Genomic DNA, 15,285 nt, shown 5'->3' with positions numbered 1-15,285 from the left:
CATCTGTTTTGTTGAGTTACTGGGGGTACAGGGTAATATTTACTCTTTAGGGGTGGTCTGTTGCTGTGTTTAAATGATTGGTCTTTAGAATTAGAAATTCAGACCTCGCTTAGTAGCCAAGTGATTTTTTTTCCAAGTCACTTGACAGCCTAGAAAATCATTTCTCCATCTGTAAAATAACACATACATTACAAGCTGTCATGGGGTCAGTCAAATGCCATAACTTATAGGAAAACGTTCTGTAACTGTGAGCCATTCTGCAGATATCACTTACTATTATTACTGTTATTACATTTACCACACTGAGGCAAATAGGTAACATTTATTATGTTATACAGAACATAAATAGTGTTATATTTACTATAATGTAAAGAGTCCACCTGGCTTTCTCATGCTCCCAAACCAGATGTCAATTTCATCACTGGGAAACCCAATTATTCTCAGCAAGACTTTGGTGACATTCTCCACACTTTTTTCCTTTCCCTTTTAAGACTGAAGTTCTCGGCCCCAAGTTCTAATTGTTGGTCAGTGTTGGACGCTGGGCCCTACTGCTCAAAAATGCATACCTGGCTTCCAACGAGAGGTGTGCTAGCCTCCCCAAAGGTTTAGTTGGTACACCCCCCCTCTGGCTGCTCTAGGCAAGACGCAAAAGCCACCTCGGGGAGGATGGAGGATCAGGACCCTTGGTCAACATACAGGGACAAACACCAACATATAAAATGAGTCAGCTCACCCCCACCTCTGAACAACGTGAGTCCATACACAAAGGAGACACTGGCCATTTCCAACAAGTCTCTGTGATCAGACATTTTAAACATCCCATGCTTGGAATTTATAGCTGGCAAGGCCTTTTTGAATTACATTACATTACAAACATTTAATTCTTCAAAGTCCATGCAGAAGCCAGTGAGCTCGGGGGCCTATTAATCAGGAAAGGCCGCTCTGCAGAGCCCAGGTTCTCGGCTGGAGCACACGGGAGGCCTAATCATGATTTATGTGTCCAAAGTTCCAGGGCCCCGGCCTCAGCAAGCTCCCACTGCGGCCTCCCATTCTCTCTCCTCTGGGCTGGCACAGACCTGGCCTCGGCCCCATGGACCCTCTTTGACGCAGGCAGAGCCGCCAAGACACTCAGGGCACAGGTGGACGTGGCGAGCATGATTTATGTGTGCAAAAAATTCAGCCACGCTCATTTCAATTAGTTTAAATGGAAGGGTGACATAATGTGAAATGAGCAAAGAACAGTTAAAGGCCAGACTGTAAAGCTAGAAGGGATCCCTAGAGGGAATCTAAGGCTGGAGGACTTCTGGCCCTGGGTTCAGCATTTATTGTTTTTTGGATCAAACCGAACGCTCAGGGGATATTTCTAGTTGGTACCAGGTCTTAATTACTTAACACGCTTCATCGCGTGTCATGGCACGAGGCCCCTGCGAGGTGGGTACTGTCACTAATACCAGTTTTCAGACTGGGGCACTGTAGCTCGGAGAAGCTTATAAATATTCTCTGAGTCCCACCGAGGCCGAGTGGCAGCCGGACTCAAGCCTGGGGCCCCCACTGTGGGGCGGTGGCTCTGAACCAGCACTTCTGTCCTCACTGGGCAGCCAGTTACCTGTGCCATCTGGTTAGAACTCAGACTCCCGGCCCCACCCTTAGCGGTGCTGAGGCAGTCGTTCTGGGAGGGGCCCAGAAACGGGCATTTCTCAATGGTTTCGAGATGATGCGATGCTGCTGGTCCACAGACTCTGGGCTTCATGGGGCCCCCGAAGTTGTATGCAAAATTCTGGCATTTTTTAGGGAAAAGGTCCAATGCCCTCATCAGATACGTGACTCAAAAAGATGAAGAACCACTGGTTTGGTGTGGAGGTTTCTCTGCGACTGGGGATCCCGGAAGGAAAGGACCTTATCAGAGAGGACCTCAGATTGGCAGCGTAGGGCTCCGTGCCCTGGCCCTCCCCTCCTTGCTGGCTGTGATGTACGTCACCAGACCAAGTCAGCAAACTGTGGTCCACAGCCTGGCTGCCTATTTTTGTAAATAGAGTTTCAGTGGAACTGGGGCTGGGATATGGCTGGGACAAGTGAGACAGAGCGGATCCTATCTTTATTTAGAATTTAGGTATTTTCAAGAACCTCAGGTCATGACCTCGGGGTCCTGGGATTAAGCCACATGCTTCTCCCTCTCCCCCTGTCTGCTGCTCCCACTTCTTGGCACTTCTCTCTCTGTCAAATAAATAAATAACATCTTAAAAAAAAAAAAAAAGAATGTGGTATTTTGTCCACAAACTTTTTTTTTTTTACCGATTTTGCTTCTAAAAGTTTTTCATTAAAATATAGCATATCTTGATGATTGAGTTTTTTGATGCTCTTTAAAATTTTGCACCAAGGTAAATGCCTCTCTCCTGCCTCACCCTGTCCTGGCCCTGGAAACTTCTACTAGACCCTGTATCAGCAGGTACATGCATCTGTTTCTCAAAAAGGATGCTATAAGCAGGGCTCATGTCTGTGGCTTGCAAGCCCGAAGAGTGTGCCGTATGTTTGGGTTCTAGTTCTTAAGAGAACAGCTAACTGAATCAGGCTAGAAATCCAAAGACGATATTCTACGACATGACTGGGAGGTGATTTTGTGATGACAGTGTTAGACAAATACTTGGTTTCCTGAAGTTGGAAAAATAGCAACAGTAAAACAATAACACTTTGGTCTTCTCCCCCCTCTTCTGGCCTATGATACCCCCAACCTAAAAGGCCTAAATCCCAGAGGCACTTCAGGTGGGATTTAAAACCACACCCTAATTCTTAGGCCAGCCTTTTTTTTTTTTTTTGGTCCAAGTCCCTTAACAGGAAAAAAGATAAAGCAGCATAAAGAAGGAGGGGCACAGGGGCACTCGGGGCCAGAAAGAAGGGAACCAGCCTTACCTTGAAAGAGCATCGTCTGGCTGAAGTCACTGCGCATGTCATTCCGACACACGGCCTGGACTCGGAACAAGTAAAGGCTATCAGGTGACACATGGCTAATGGTGGCTTTCTGCAGGTGAAGAAAGAAAAGGCAGTGAGTTGGTTTTGAAGTCCACTGCACGCTTTACCTTCTAAAGCCGAACCTAAAATCAGCTTAAGTATTCCTTTTAGGTTTTTGGGTCCCATGGCCAAGCCTGAGAGCCATGATGCTTCCCTACTGACCAAAGGCTCCCTTTGAAAGGGAAGGAAGTTCAGATACAACTGGCTGGGAGTCTCTAATTCAACAGTGAAATGTGCAGGGTAAAAGATGTAACAAAATCGTCTCGACTCACTGTCAACTGTGGCTTGGAACATGTTTCTAGCCTTACTACTCACCAAGCTTGGACTTCTTCTGTAACTATACCTTTCGTATAGTTATAAACTATCATTACTGACCCAAGGCAGCCTCTAGAATTACCAAGTATACTGAATTTTCAGAACCATGCAGAGTTCTTAATATCAGTAACAAAATCTTGGTGTGTCGGTTTCTTTGCAGTTCAAAGGCCTCGTACTTTGACTGATGGATAATATGGTGCATGATGCCAGAAGAGATCACCTGACTAGAGGCCAGATGTCATGAGACCTACCTGTGTCACACCACTCACTAGAGGCGTGATTCCAAGTCAGTTGCTCACTGTCTTTTGGCCTCTGCTAGCTTCAACTGTTAAATGGAAAGAGCAGAAGCGGCCTCACAGGGTTCTTGTGAGTGCTCCATGACACAGGCCATGTAAAGCTTGTCCACAGGTATTCCACACCACACAACAGAAAGAATGCCCCTGGTCTAACACAGAGGTCAGCAAGCTACAGCCCACAGGCCAAATCCGGCCCACTACCTGTTATCATAAAGTTTTATCAGCACACAGCCACACCCATTCATTTACATGTTGAGTGTGGAAGCTTTCACCCCACAATGGCAGAGTTAAGTAGCTGCCATAAAGACCTTATGGCGTTGAAAGCCCCAGATTTTGCTATCTGGCTCTTTCTAGAAAATGCTTTGCCACTCCCTGGTCAAGAGTCACCAGCCAAATCCAGATCCCCACTCCTCAAAGCTTTATTCCAAGAGCCTCTGAAAAGGAGAAAATGGAAAATTCCTAAAAAGCAGGCAGCCCTTGCTTCCTGAAACAACATATAACAAAAGCAACTGATTTTCAAAGACTTCGCAATGGATGAAATGTCCTGTCACTGAAACGTATATTCTGGGCCAAGTATGGAAAGCAGCTCTGGGAGCTTAACTGCTGAGTGGGTTTCTCCGACACAACTAGTGAAACGCTCTGAACAGGTGTGCCCATGTGACGGACTACACCGGTCTCTGTGGCCTCACGAATGGCTCCCGGGGGGCAGCACTGGGTTGGGGTCAAGTTACTCCACATTTTTTTCTTTTGGAAAAGGCAGGTAAAAGCACCTGCCCCACAGGTGTGCAGCCAGGCCTCGAGAAAGGACGCAAGCTGGAAAAGGCTTCACAAATGTTAAGTGTTACTTTTAGGCTTCTGAGGCATTGCCACCGTTAAGTTAGAGAACAGCTTTGTCGCCACTAAGTCAGCACTCCTGACTTTTTGAGGAATTAAGGAAATTCATTTTGTGTGTCCCTGAAGAAAATAAGCACCCTTAGAAAATTCTGATAAAAAAGAACTTGCTGTCAAGGCATGTTTTTCTCGCCATCTCTCCCTTTCTCTGAAACTAATTTATGCCTCATTCTCTAAACCTCTGACCCCTGCTCTGTCTTCGTTTGGAGCAAAATCTTTGCTCCATCAATGCAAGGGTTTATTAGAATTCACTCCCAGCCAGTATCTATTTATCTTTGTGTGTTTAATTATTTTCCACTTAGAACAAGAAACCGCATAAGCACCTAGATGGTTTCTGCTGATTAATGCAAGTCATCTTTACTCCAGAAAGAGAAAAATCCCTTATGGACATCCAGTGGCGACAAGAGAAAGGTTAAAACACATCATAACCTTGGGTGCCTTTCAATAGATTTCTCTCTGATTTCATGAAGCTCATCCTTCCCTAATGTGACCCAGATAACAATGTCTAGTGGGGAAATTGAAAATATAAATGGAAATGAAGTAAAGGAATCTTCATCTAAAAGAATATGCAAAGTATTATTCCATAACTGATTGAATGGGCCCTGGGGACTCTGTATCGGGAAGAAAAAAAAGGGATACCGGTCATTAAGAGCCCCACTTGGTGCTATTGCATTTTCATGCACACATACAATTATAGCTTCATTAGGTCAGAACATTTTTTTGATTAACAATAAGTACAAAGGCTTTCAAACCCAAATGTGTCACTTTGAGTTTCTGGGCAAAGACTTCAAGCCTCATGCTTGTTGGGAGCGTGTGCTTTTCTAGCGGAGAAGACAACATCTGCAAACATCTGTTCCGAAGGGCCCCGCTGGGTGTTGTCCGCTACGCATTTATGTCAATGTTCACATGAGAAGCTGACTTGGGCGTGAATAGCTCAAAGGGAGGGCAGATATTCTAGGGTCTGAGAGCCTGAGAACAGTGGTTAAAAATCACATGGTCACAGGGGTCCCAAGTGGAATGGTCAAGTATAAGGCTGATCAAATCTGACAGGAGTGGTGGGGGCAGTGGACAGCTGCCTGGTGAAGGGGAGGAAGAGGAGGAAGGAGAATTCTAGTATTAATAGCCTGCCTTTATCTAGCACTTACTGCGTGCTAGGACCTGTCTTGCGTTTGCAAAGCTCATTTAATATTTACAGGAATCAGATCCGCTAAAAAGCGCTTCATGGATGCTTTGTGGTTTTTCCAATTAAAGAACAAGCAGTCCGTTTTGAAGAGTCTGATTACAAAGAAATGACCTAGCTTTTCCTGGTGGTGTCGTTAGGAAGCGTTAAGGGTGCACCGCGCCCCGTCGACCCGGGGCCCCATCTCCCGCCTGCAGCCACGGCAACGCGGAACCCAGCCCGGGCCCGCGGGCGCCCTCCGCAGGCGGCAGGAGGCTGTGCTGACACAGAGAAGGGACCCCTGCACGCTTAGCGCTCCTCAGAGACACGGCAGGGGGCCCGTCTCCGAAGTTCCGACCACAACAAGGAGCTTTTACCAAGTCCTTGTCGCTGTCCTTCGTGAACGTCTTCTCCTTTTCGTCCTCGTTCTTGGTCCAACTGTAGGAGATCATGTAGTTCATGATGGGCGGGTGGTAGATGGTCTCCGGCTGGCTCCACGACACCTGCAGCGCCGTCTGGTTCAGAGGCTGCACCTTCATGTGGATGGGCGGGGAGCTGCAAACTGAAGACAGCACACCACACTCAGAGACGCCCGGCACAGCACGCGAGTCCGTCCCCCGCCCCGGAGCTCTTAAACACGCCAACCTCAGAACGCTGGCGTAGGAGCACAGGAAACCGCCGTAGTCCTCCTACCGAGGTTCGCCTACTGCGAACACCGTGCACCTCTGTTCTCCCCTCCCCCCCCCAGTTGTTTTCCTGCAAAATCATGGAAAGCAAGTCGCACACATGCTGACACCTCGCTGCTTAATACTCGGGCCTGCATCTCTTTGGAATAAGGCCTTTCTCTTCTGAAACTGCATTGTGCTGCACACAGGTGCACCCCGCTCCCCGAATTCATATGCTGACACCTCCTCCCTAATGTCATGGTATTTGGAGGTGGGGCCTTTGGGAGCCAACTGGGTCATGAAGGTGTAGGGCTCATGATGAAGGGCATTCCTGTTTTTAGAAAAGAGAACCCAGAGAACTCCCTCGCCCCGTTACTGTCGGAGCAAACAGCCATCTATAGGCCAGGAAGCGGGGCTCTCACCAGACTGCAAATCTGCCCATGTCTTATCTTGGACTTGCTGGCCTCTGGGACCGTGAGAAAAAAGATTTCTGTCGTTTATAAACCACCCAGGCTATGGTATTTTGCTGTAGCAGCCTGAGCTAAGACAATAACCGTAACAGCGTTATCATACCTAAGAAAATAAACATTAATTCAATAATACGATCTGAGGGGTGCCTGGGTGGCGCAGTACCTTAAAGCGACGGACTCTTGATTTCGGCTCAGGTCATGATCTCAGGGTCAGCAGATCAAGCCCTGAGCTGGGCTCCCTGCTCAGCGGGGAGTCTGACTGAGATTTCTCTCCCTTTCCCTCTGCCTCCTGTCCCTACTCCTGCTCTCTCTCTCAAGTAAATAAATAAATCTTTAAAAAAATAATATTATCTGATATATAGTCCATATTCGAATTTCCCTAATGGTGTGCAATAATTATTTCTAGCCATTTCCCCCCAATCTCATGTTCTATTTAGTTGCCAAACACCTTAGCCTCTTCAAATCTATTAAAGTCCCCTGGTTTTTTCCCCATGGTGACTTGTTTGGAAAAGCCAGGCCATTTGATTTGTGGGATATTCCAACAAACTAAAATTGTAGATGAAAATTTTCTGTAAATAGTTCACAGTATAAACAAATATAATTTGAGATTTTAAAGAATTTTAAAGCAAAGACACAAAAACAGGGATGATTTCCCTCTGGACTAGCAGTACCTCGTGTAATTACCTTGATGTGGGGCATGAGGAAAAGCCAGGCCAATTCTCCTTTTCACTCCTTGTGGCTGGCAGGTTTGAAGGGACAGGTGGTTCTCCATCTATCTCCAGACAAGGCCATTCAAGGGTTGACACTATCAAGCTGGCCTTTAATAGTGTGACATTTTAGGCCTTCAAATGTGTTCTTCCCCAATGGTCACCATTCCTGCCTCCAGGGGCTCTCAGAGTCTACAGCAGGGTCTCTGAGCCTCAGCATTACTGACCTTGGGCCAAACAATCCTTTGTTCTTGGGGGGCTGTCCTGTCTCTCCAGGATGTTTAGCAGGGTCCCTGCTCTCTACCCAGTAGATGCCAGGAGCACTCCTTGCCCCAGTGATGACAACCAAGAAGGTCCCTGCATCATGCCAGATGTCTTCTGGAAGGCCAGTCGCCCCCAGCTGAAAACCACTGGTCTAAAGGGGGAGATGGGGATTCAGTGAAGAATGACTCTTGCTGCTGGTATTAAACGCCTGGACAGAATGGATGGACATGAGGAGAGGCACGCGGTGTTTTCCAAGCACATTATGGGAGGATCTGACTCAGGCTTTGCCAACGACTCCCCTGAGGAAGGCGCACCTGCCTGAGAGCTGACAGGTGAGTGGAGACGAAAGGGGTGGGAGTCAGGGGAGGGCAGGAGGGCAGGTCAAGGGACTACAGCAAGGAAAAGGCCTGAGGAGCCAGAAGGAAGCCAGCAGGGATAGATCCAGGCCCGGAGAACCAGGCAAGAGGCAAGCAGTGACTTGTGCAGCTGGAGTGAGAGGCCTCACACCCCAGATGCAAAATCTGGTCTTTATTCTATGAGCACTGAGAAACCACTAGAAAGATCTGAACCAGAGAACGATGCAAGCAGGTTTGCACTTTTCAAGATCCCTTCAGCTTCTACCTCCAGGTTGAAGAACGTGGAGGAGGCAGGAGTGAAGGAGGGAGGTGGGGAAGAGGGGCTGCAGGGGCCCGGCCTTGCAGACCAGAGAGCAGGTACGAGAACAGCGGGTTCTAGAGCAAACAGAGGTAAAACTGAGAGAGCCTGGATGATGTGCTGGACTAAGTAGGGTGTAAGGGAGAGGCGGGCAGTGAAGACCACGCTCAGGTTTGGGGTGCAGGAGGTAAGCCACAGTGGAGGACGTGGGTCAGGGACTGTGGCTGGGTTCTGGCGTCTCCCAGAAGATCAATTACATGGCAAGCAGACCACTGCGAGCCAGACTCCCGTATTTTCTAACCCAGAGCCCTAAGCCCAAGGCTGCCCAGCATAGCAGGATGGCTTTCCTGCCAGAGAAGCACGGGCCCAGCTTGAAGGACCTGGCTGCTGGAGACAAGGAGAGATTGATTTTGACAGGGAGGCATCCTTTTGCTCTTCAACTGCCAAATCACGCTTCAGCCGGAGAGATTTGCTTTGTGTGACTGAGACAGGAAGGAAGGGATAAATTAATGAGGCATTCCCACTGTCCCGCAGAACCCCGGGAGGCATCGTGCTGCTGCCCTGCAAATGCCACCAGCGCAGGGACGTCAAACAAGGAATCTGAAGGGAGGCTTCCAGCGGGACAAGGGGGCATGCAGTGACAACATGGGGACACTAGGTGGCACTAACATACCGCTTTTAAATACCCCAACTTAAGTGGCTGGTAGTTTCTCAAGACCCAGCATGGGGGCAAGAATCAGGAAAAGATCTACACCCCATTTTTCCAGGTGCCAATAATGAACCGAGGAGATTCATATATTGGAAAGCTTCCATCCCTCACAATGACGACCGTGTCAGATTTCCTGATTTCTACCTCTCTTCTCACCTCCTACCATGTTCTTATTTAATCTCCCGTATTCTGAAGACATCACTCCTCTTCTCCAGTTAGTGGTAAGCTGCACGGGGATGCATATATCTTCAACAGTTACATCATAACCACATAAATAATTCTATCACCCACATGCGGATGCACCCATTCTTCTTATTTATTCTTTGAAATAAAAATAGCTCAGTTTTCCTTTTGATTAAGATGATTCATGTTAATGTGTTAAAAAAGAAACCCAAGTAATACAAAAAAAAGAAGAGAGCCTAAAAAAAAAAAATCACCCCAAATCCCAGAATCTAGAGATAACCACTGTTCACTTTCTGGTGATCTCATATTCAGGTATCTCTCTGCACACATGTAAAAGCACACACACACAATTTGATGTAAATGGGATATGGTTTTACATTATAGTTGTTACACTGTTGTTGTGTTTTACCCAATCATGAAAATATTTCCTTGTCAATAAAGAGAAGTTGGCATCACTGTTTTGAATGAAGATATAGAGGTACAGAACTCCACTGTCTCAATGAACTAGAAAAAAATACATACCTATATATTTAAAATCAAAGCCATTTTTTTTGGAACTAGCACTTAACTTTTTAGATGCTGACATTCTCATTTTGGAGAATCTGTGGATCACATGACAACTAGGGAGAATCTCTGTCCCATAGGACCTTTGTAAAAAAAACATTGTTTCCTTTTATTTGAGTAAAACTGACATACCACGTTACCTTATTTCAGGTATGTAACAATGTACTAGAAAATACTGAGTGACGCTCGAGAAAGAGGCAGGTCTGGCCTCTAAGGAGACCATCTACTGGGACTGAAATTCAGTAACTGAGGGGTCTCCAAAGGTCCACGCTGGTCCCAGACCACACACTCAAGTCTCTGACGTGCAAAACCAGCTCAGGCAATATGTATAGGAATGAGCATGGTTGCACACCAGTAAAACTTTATTTATGGACACTGCATTCCAATTTCATATGATTTTCTTTTTTCTTTTATGTTTACTTGCATAGCTACTATTTAGATATCACGTCATCTGTATCAGTCATTTTTTATTCAATTTATTTAAACTTAAAAAATAGTTCACACATGGATTTTCATGTGTTGGGAAATCTTCCACCCCCCGAACTGTTTAAAATAAAACAATTGTTCCTGGCTCGTGCGGGTACCAAAGGTTGTGGCCAGGTTGGCCCATGGGTCAGTGGTCTGCTGATCCCTAAAGATAAAGGGAGGACCAACTTTTATCTGAAGCATGTTTATCACCTGCGTTTGCATTCCCAGCACTGGATTTTGCTAAGAATCCTAGTTTTGCTAAGAACTTGAGAGGCCCACCCCTCCACAGAGCTGAGACTCTTCCTAGCACTTACTACCATGTGGAATTATATTACTGACTTCGCTGATTATCTGTAATAGATAATCTACCTTCCCAGTAGAATGCAAGCTCCATGAGGCTGGTACCTTTTCTGTCCTGTCTGCCACACTATGCCTGGTGCTTACAGCAGAGCCTGGCAGAGAGTGGGCCCTCAGTAATAGAGGCTGAAGGAATGGCACATTGGGTGGATGGAGTATGTGCCTGATTCCCGGGATGCACATGTCCTGGGTGCCATCACCCCCTCCATGCCCACCATTTTCCTCCACTCTTCTCTCTGGCCAGCAACCCCCCCGTCCCGACCCGGCCTCCTGGAAGATCTGGATTCAGCCTCATGCTTCCCCTCGGCCATCTCTGTGCTCCCAGAGCTCCCCACCTCAACCTGCCCATCACGCGTGTCCCCATCGGCAGCCCACCTCTCCGTCTCTGTGACGGGGCTGTAGGCGCCTCAAGAGCAAGGCACCACACTCTACATCACTCGTGCCCTCAGTGGGCCCTCAAATTTCATTCATGGAACGAGGGAAGGTATTCTGCATTTCAGTCAGGACCACTGATAAAGTTCCCATTTACAGAATTCGTGCCACACAATCCATCCCCGGGGTCACCTTCAGGAGCCTGAAGTTTGGGTGAAGACCCTGTCCCCCGGTCTTTAACTCACATCTTCGTCAAGGGGATGGTCAGTCTACGGAGGTGACAAAACTCCCAGTATGCTCAGTGGCTGGGGGAGGTGAGGTGACCAGATGCCCTCCAAACAACAGGCAAATAAGCAGACAGCACATTACTGTGCTCTGTATTTCCAAGTTTTGCTTGCTTTTTCAGTGATGGAAACTCTTTCCCCTTTAACATGCAAAATATAAAACAGAGCATTAAAGAATTTTATGGAACAGTTTGGAAAAGCTGGTATAATAAAGCATGAGCTTTGGAGCCAGACTCCTACACACCCTTGTGTTCTCATCTATAAAATGGGTGGCTGATACCTGGCAAAACCCTCCTCACAGGGTGAGGATTATAGAGAATAGTAGGGCAGAACAAGGATCTGTGAGGCTCAGGCCCAGGGGCAAATACAGGGAGAAGCCACTGGGGCTAGACAGTGTTTTTAAAAATTGGCATATTTTACTACACTGCTGGATTTTTAAATTGGGCCTGCATCTATACCAAGCAGCCGAGCAGCCTCCCCTTCAGAGTGGGGGAGGTGCTCACTTTTGCCATAGTCCCTACCACTCCCCATTGCCTCTCTCTGCTCAGCCCACATCACCCACAGCTGCCTGGCCCTCAAGGCCAGCTGAGTTTTCTGCTGGTCTAAAAGGAGCACCAGGAGCCCTGTCCTAGGCATCCAACAGGTGCCCAGGACCCTTGACGATGGCCATTGCAAGCTGCACCGAACCCTGGGAGCGGGCCAGTCATCTTTTACACAAAATCGAAGACTTTTAACCATGCGGGAGTGCCATACCTGGCTCGCTAAACAAATAGTCCCCTCTGAGGTGTTCCTGACATCAGCCTTCCCCTTCTCAGTGGCCTGATTACGTTCTCACTGGTGTCTGATTGCTTTCCGAAGGCATCTCAGACGATGTTCGGTGCCAGCTCTGAGAATTTCTGCCTTCATTCTGAACCACCTTTAATTATGAGCCCAGACTTCGTTAAATAATGAAGAGGCTTCTAGCAGGGCACCCAGGGTCCTCTGATTCTAAATCAATGTCAAGGATATTTTCTCAGTGGTTCTTAGAAAATGGTCGTCTCCCTCCAGCCCCACCCCTACCCCTCTTCCTTCTGGGTGGTAGATAAACTGATGTGACAGGCTCTGTTTCAAAGTCTGTGGTAACTTGCAAGTGCCTTCAACTATTGAAGGGCCTCCTCCCTGCACCCCGCAGCCCGAGTTTCACAGGAGAGTCAATGGGCTGATTCCTGATCAGGGGTCAAGGGGCCAGCACTGCTCCAACAGAGCAACTTGGCGCAGATTCACGATTTCACAATGCTTTCAACAGAAATCACCTGTGCCTGGGCCAGGGGGCCGGGGAACCGGGACTCTGTGACATCATCTACCACACAGGGTGGGCGTCCAAGGGCCCTGCCTGGCAGGGAGAGGGGGCAGTAAGTAATACTATCTCCTCTTGGAGCAGAAGGGCTGCACTCAAGTGGCCCGGAGCCACGGAGCCTCGCCTCAGCTTAAATGCCTGTCACTTCCTTATCGTCCTGGCTCAGCTCAAGAACCCTTGAACACAGACTCCTGTAGGGGAAATTTCCAAAGAAATGGCCTCAGGGAAGGATTTTTCTTTTTGAAGGGCTGAATCAAAGAGGCCTAGGTAAACACGAAATCCCCCAAAGCAGACCATGTAGGACTTCAAACCTGGAATCCGCGTGCTCTGGGGTGTCACCTCCCCCACCCCCAGCCAAGAGCTCACAAAAGGGAAGCCACACAGGGACAGTGACAGAACTGGGAAGGAGGACCTCAAAGGCGGGCCTCAGCTCTGGCATTCTGGGTTTTTATGACATCCGAATAATGTCCGTTTGGAGCTGCTGGCTGCCCAGCACACGCCAAGGGCCAGGCTCGGTGCACTCATCTCAGATAATCCATGCACACATAACTAAATCCGAGAGGTGGGTTCAATTATTCTCCCCATTAAAGATGATGAGGACATGGGGTTCAGAGAGCCCAAGTCACTGGCTGGGCCAATAACTCAGAGAGGGAGGAGGGTTCCAAACCAGAACCCAGTCTGTTGCTCTTGAAACCGGAGTGGGCGGTGGGCGAGCCATGGGAAGCATTCTAGTCACGTCCATCTCCCACATGGGCTTTCCTATCTGCAAGATGGTGATAAAAATGTAAGGGGTGCTACTCAGAGGTTTCAAAGGTGAAACCGGCCCCACACAGGCACTAGGCATCGCTACCGCAGCCTCCTTCTGCCCTCGGCCTGCCCCATCCTCTCTGTTCTCAATGAGAGAGGAGAGTGTAAGGTCTCTCGACAATTTCCACAGCAGCCTCCAACTCCTTCGAGGCCCTGGATGGATGGAGCCCTATCACCATTCTCCTCATCAGAAATGCAGTCTCAGCTTGCGGTCCCCCAAACCATCCTGGGGATGCTGGAAATATGGGGGTGGTGCAGGGCACCCGCTCCCAAGGCCTTTACTCCATGCCGTTCACGCTGGCGTTGCGGTAGTAACATGTCCTGTCTGATGAGCCTGGCCCTGGGCTGAGTTAGTGCATTTCACAAACCGCGGCACGAGATCCTCTTTGTAATTCTCTCAGGCTCCTGGCTCCATCATTACCCCTGTTTTAGAGTCAGAGACCCAGGAGGGTCATCCATTCCCTTTTTCCCTTGGAGGCAGATTTCTGCTTTGGTTCTGGACATACCAGCTGTATGGTGTTGGATAAAACATGGGGTAAAACTTTCAGGATAACTATGAAATGCACAAGCACATTCTGACTGACGTATAGGAAGTGTGCTATAAAAGCTGCTATTGTTAAATATTTATTGAGCACCTACTAGGTGCCAGAACACTGACCAGTAACTAGGGATAAGTGGGGGGCGGGGGGGGGGCACAAATTGACACGATCCTTGACCTCCTGGAGACTACAGCCCAGAGAGAGAAACACAACCACTTAATCCTCCTAAAACACAGTTCTTAACTTAGGGCTTCTTAGGGGCTCTAGAAAGAATCCACAGAAATCTGTGAACATGGACGGGGAAAAAATATACTTTTACTTCCACTGATCTCTAACTAAAATTTAGCATTGCCTTAAATTTCAAATGCTAGCAACAAAAGTGCAAGCAGTAATTAGCAGGACCTATGAGACATCACCAAAAGAAATCATAGATATATTCCTGTTAGATTACAGTTGTTGCCAAGATCTCAAATTTTCCTTCATGTTCATTATTATTTCAAAATTACAATGGTTATTAGACCTGCTGCTAGATTTTACAATTTAATGCCTTCATCAAGAAGCAGATAAATTACTATATTACAATTAAAAAATTTATTGGTAATGTCTAAGAATAATTGGCTTCCTTGGTAATCTATTTTACTTTATTTTATGCATCTAAAAACCATCAATATGAAAAGAAGTCTGTGGGATTCACCAGAGGCCTGCAGGGGTCCATGGCATCCAAAATGTTAAATACTCCCAGGGCTAAGGATTATGTAATTACAAAAATATTAGTTATTCTGTACCAAGGTTTTTTTTTTTTAAGATTTTGAGAGAGAGTGTGAGACAGAGAGAGTGTGTGTGAGAGAGAGAGCGTGTGCGCACAAGTAGGGGGGCACAGAGGGAGAAGCAGACTCCCCACTGAGCAGGGAGCCCCACCCGGGGCTAGATCCCAGGACCCTGAGGATCACAACCTGAGCTGAAGGCAGATGCTTAACTGACTGACCCACCCAGGCTCCCCTGTACAAGGTTTAATGAGGGACCCTGACCCAGGTTTGGGGGTTGGTTAGGAAAGATTTACTGAGCTGAGTGATGTCTGACCTGACATCTGAACAAGAGGAAGGTTTATCAAGTGAACAGGAAGGAAGGAGGTTTAGATATGTCCGACAAAAGAAACCCAGCTTGTGCAAAGGCCCTGCGGCTGGAAAATTGGAAAGAAAACTAGATTGGCTGGCAAGCAGAGAATGAGGAGAAAGGGTC

General features: G+C 47.6%; 1 protein-coding gene across 3 annotated transcripts in view; it reads right to left on the bottom strand.

Moving 5' to 3' along the window:
* The window catches only part of PTPRG (protein tyrosine phosphatase receptor type G), a 691,435-nt gene that overhangs the window by 97,662 nt on the left and 578,488 nt on the right, over positions 1-15,285 (bottom strand). For all 3 annotated transcript variants that reach the window (XM_019795516.2, XM_019795515.2, XM_019795517.2), the window contains exons 9-10: positions 6,045-6,229; positions 2,908-3,016 (exon numbers count right to left, since the gene is read on the bottom strand). In XM_019795516.2, coding sequence (XP_019651075.1) covers positions 2,908-3,016; positions 6,045-6,229 — 294 coding nt within the window. The remainder of the gene's footprint in view (positions 1-2,907; positions 3,017-6,044; positions 6,230-15,285) is intronic.

The sequence above is a fragment of the Ailuropoda melanoleuca genome, chromosome 4 (genome assembly GCF_002007445.2).
Source record: "Ailuropoda melanoleuca isolate Jingjing chromosome 4, ASM200744v2, whole genome shotgun sequence".
Lineage (NCBI taxonomy): Eukaryota > Metazoa > Chordata > Mammalia > Carnivora > Ursidae > Ailuropoda > Ailuropoda melanoleuca.
This window is presented reverse-complemented; position numbering and strand designations above follow the sequence as displayed.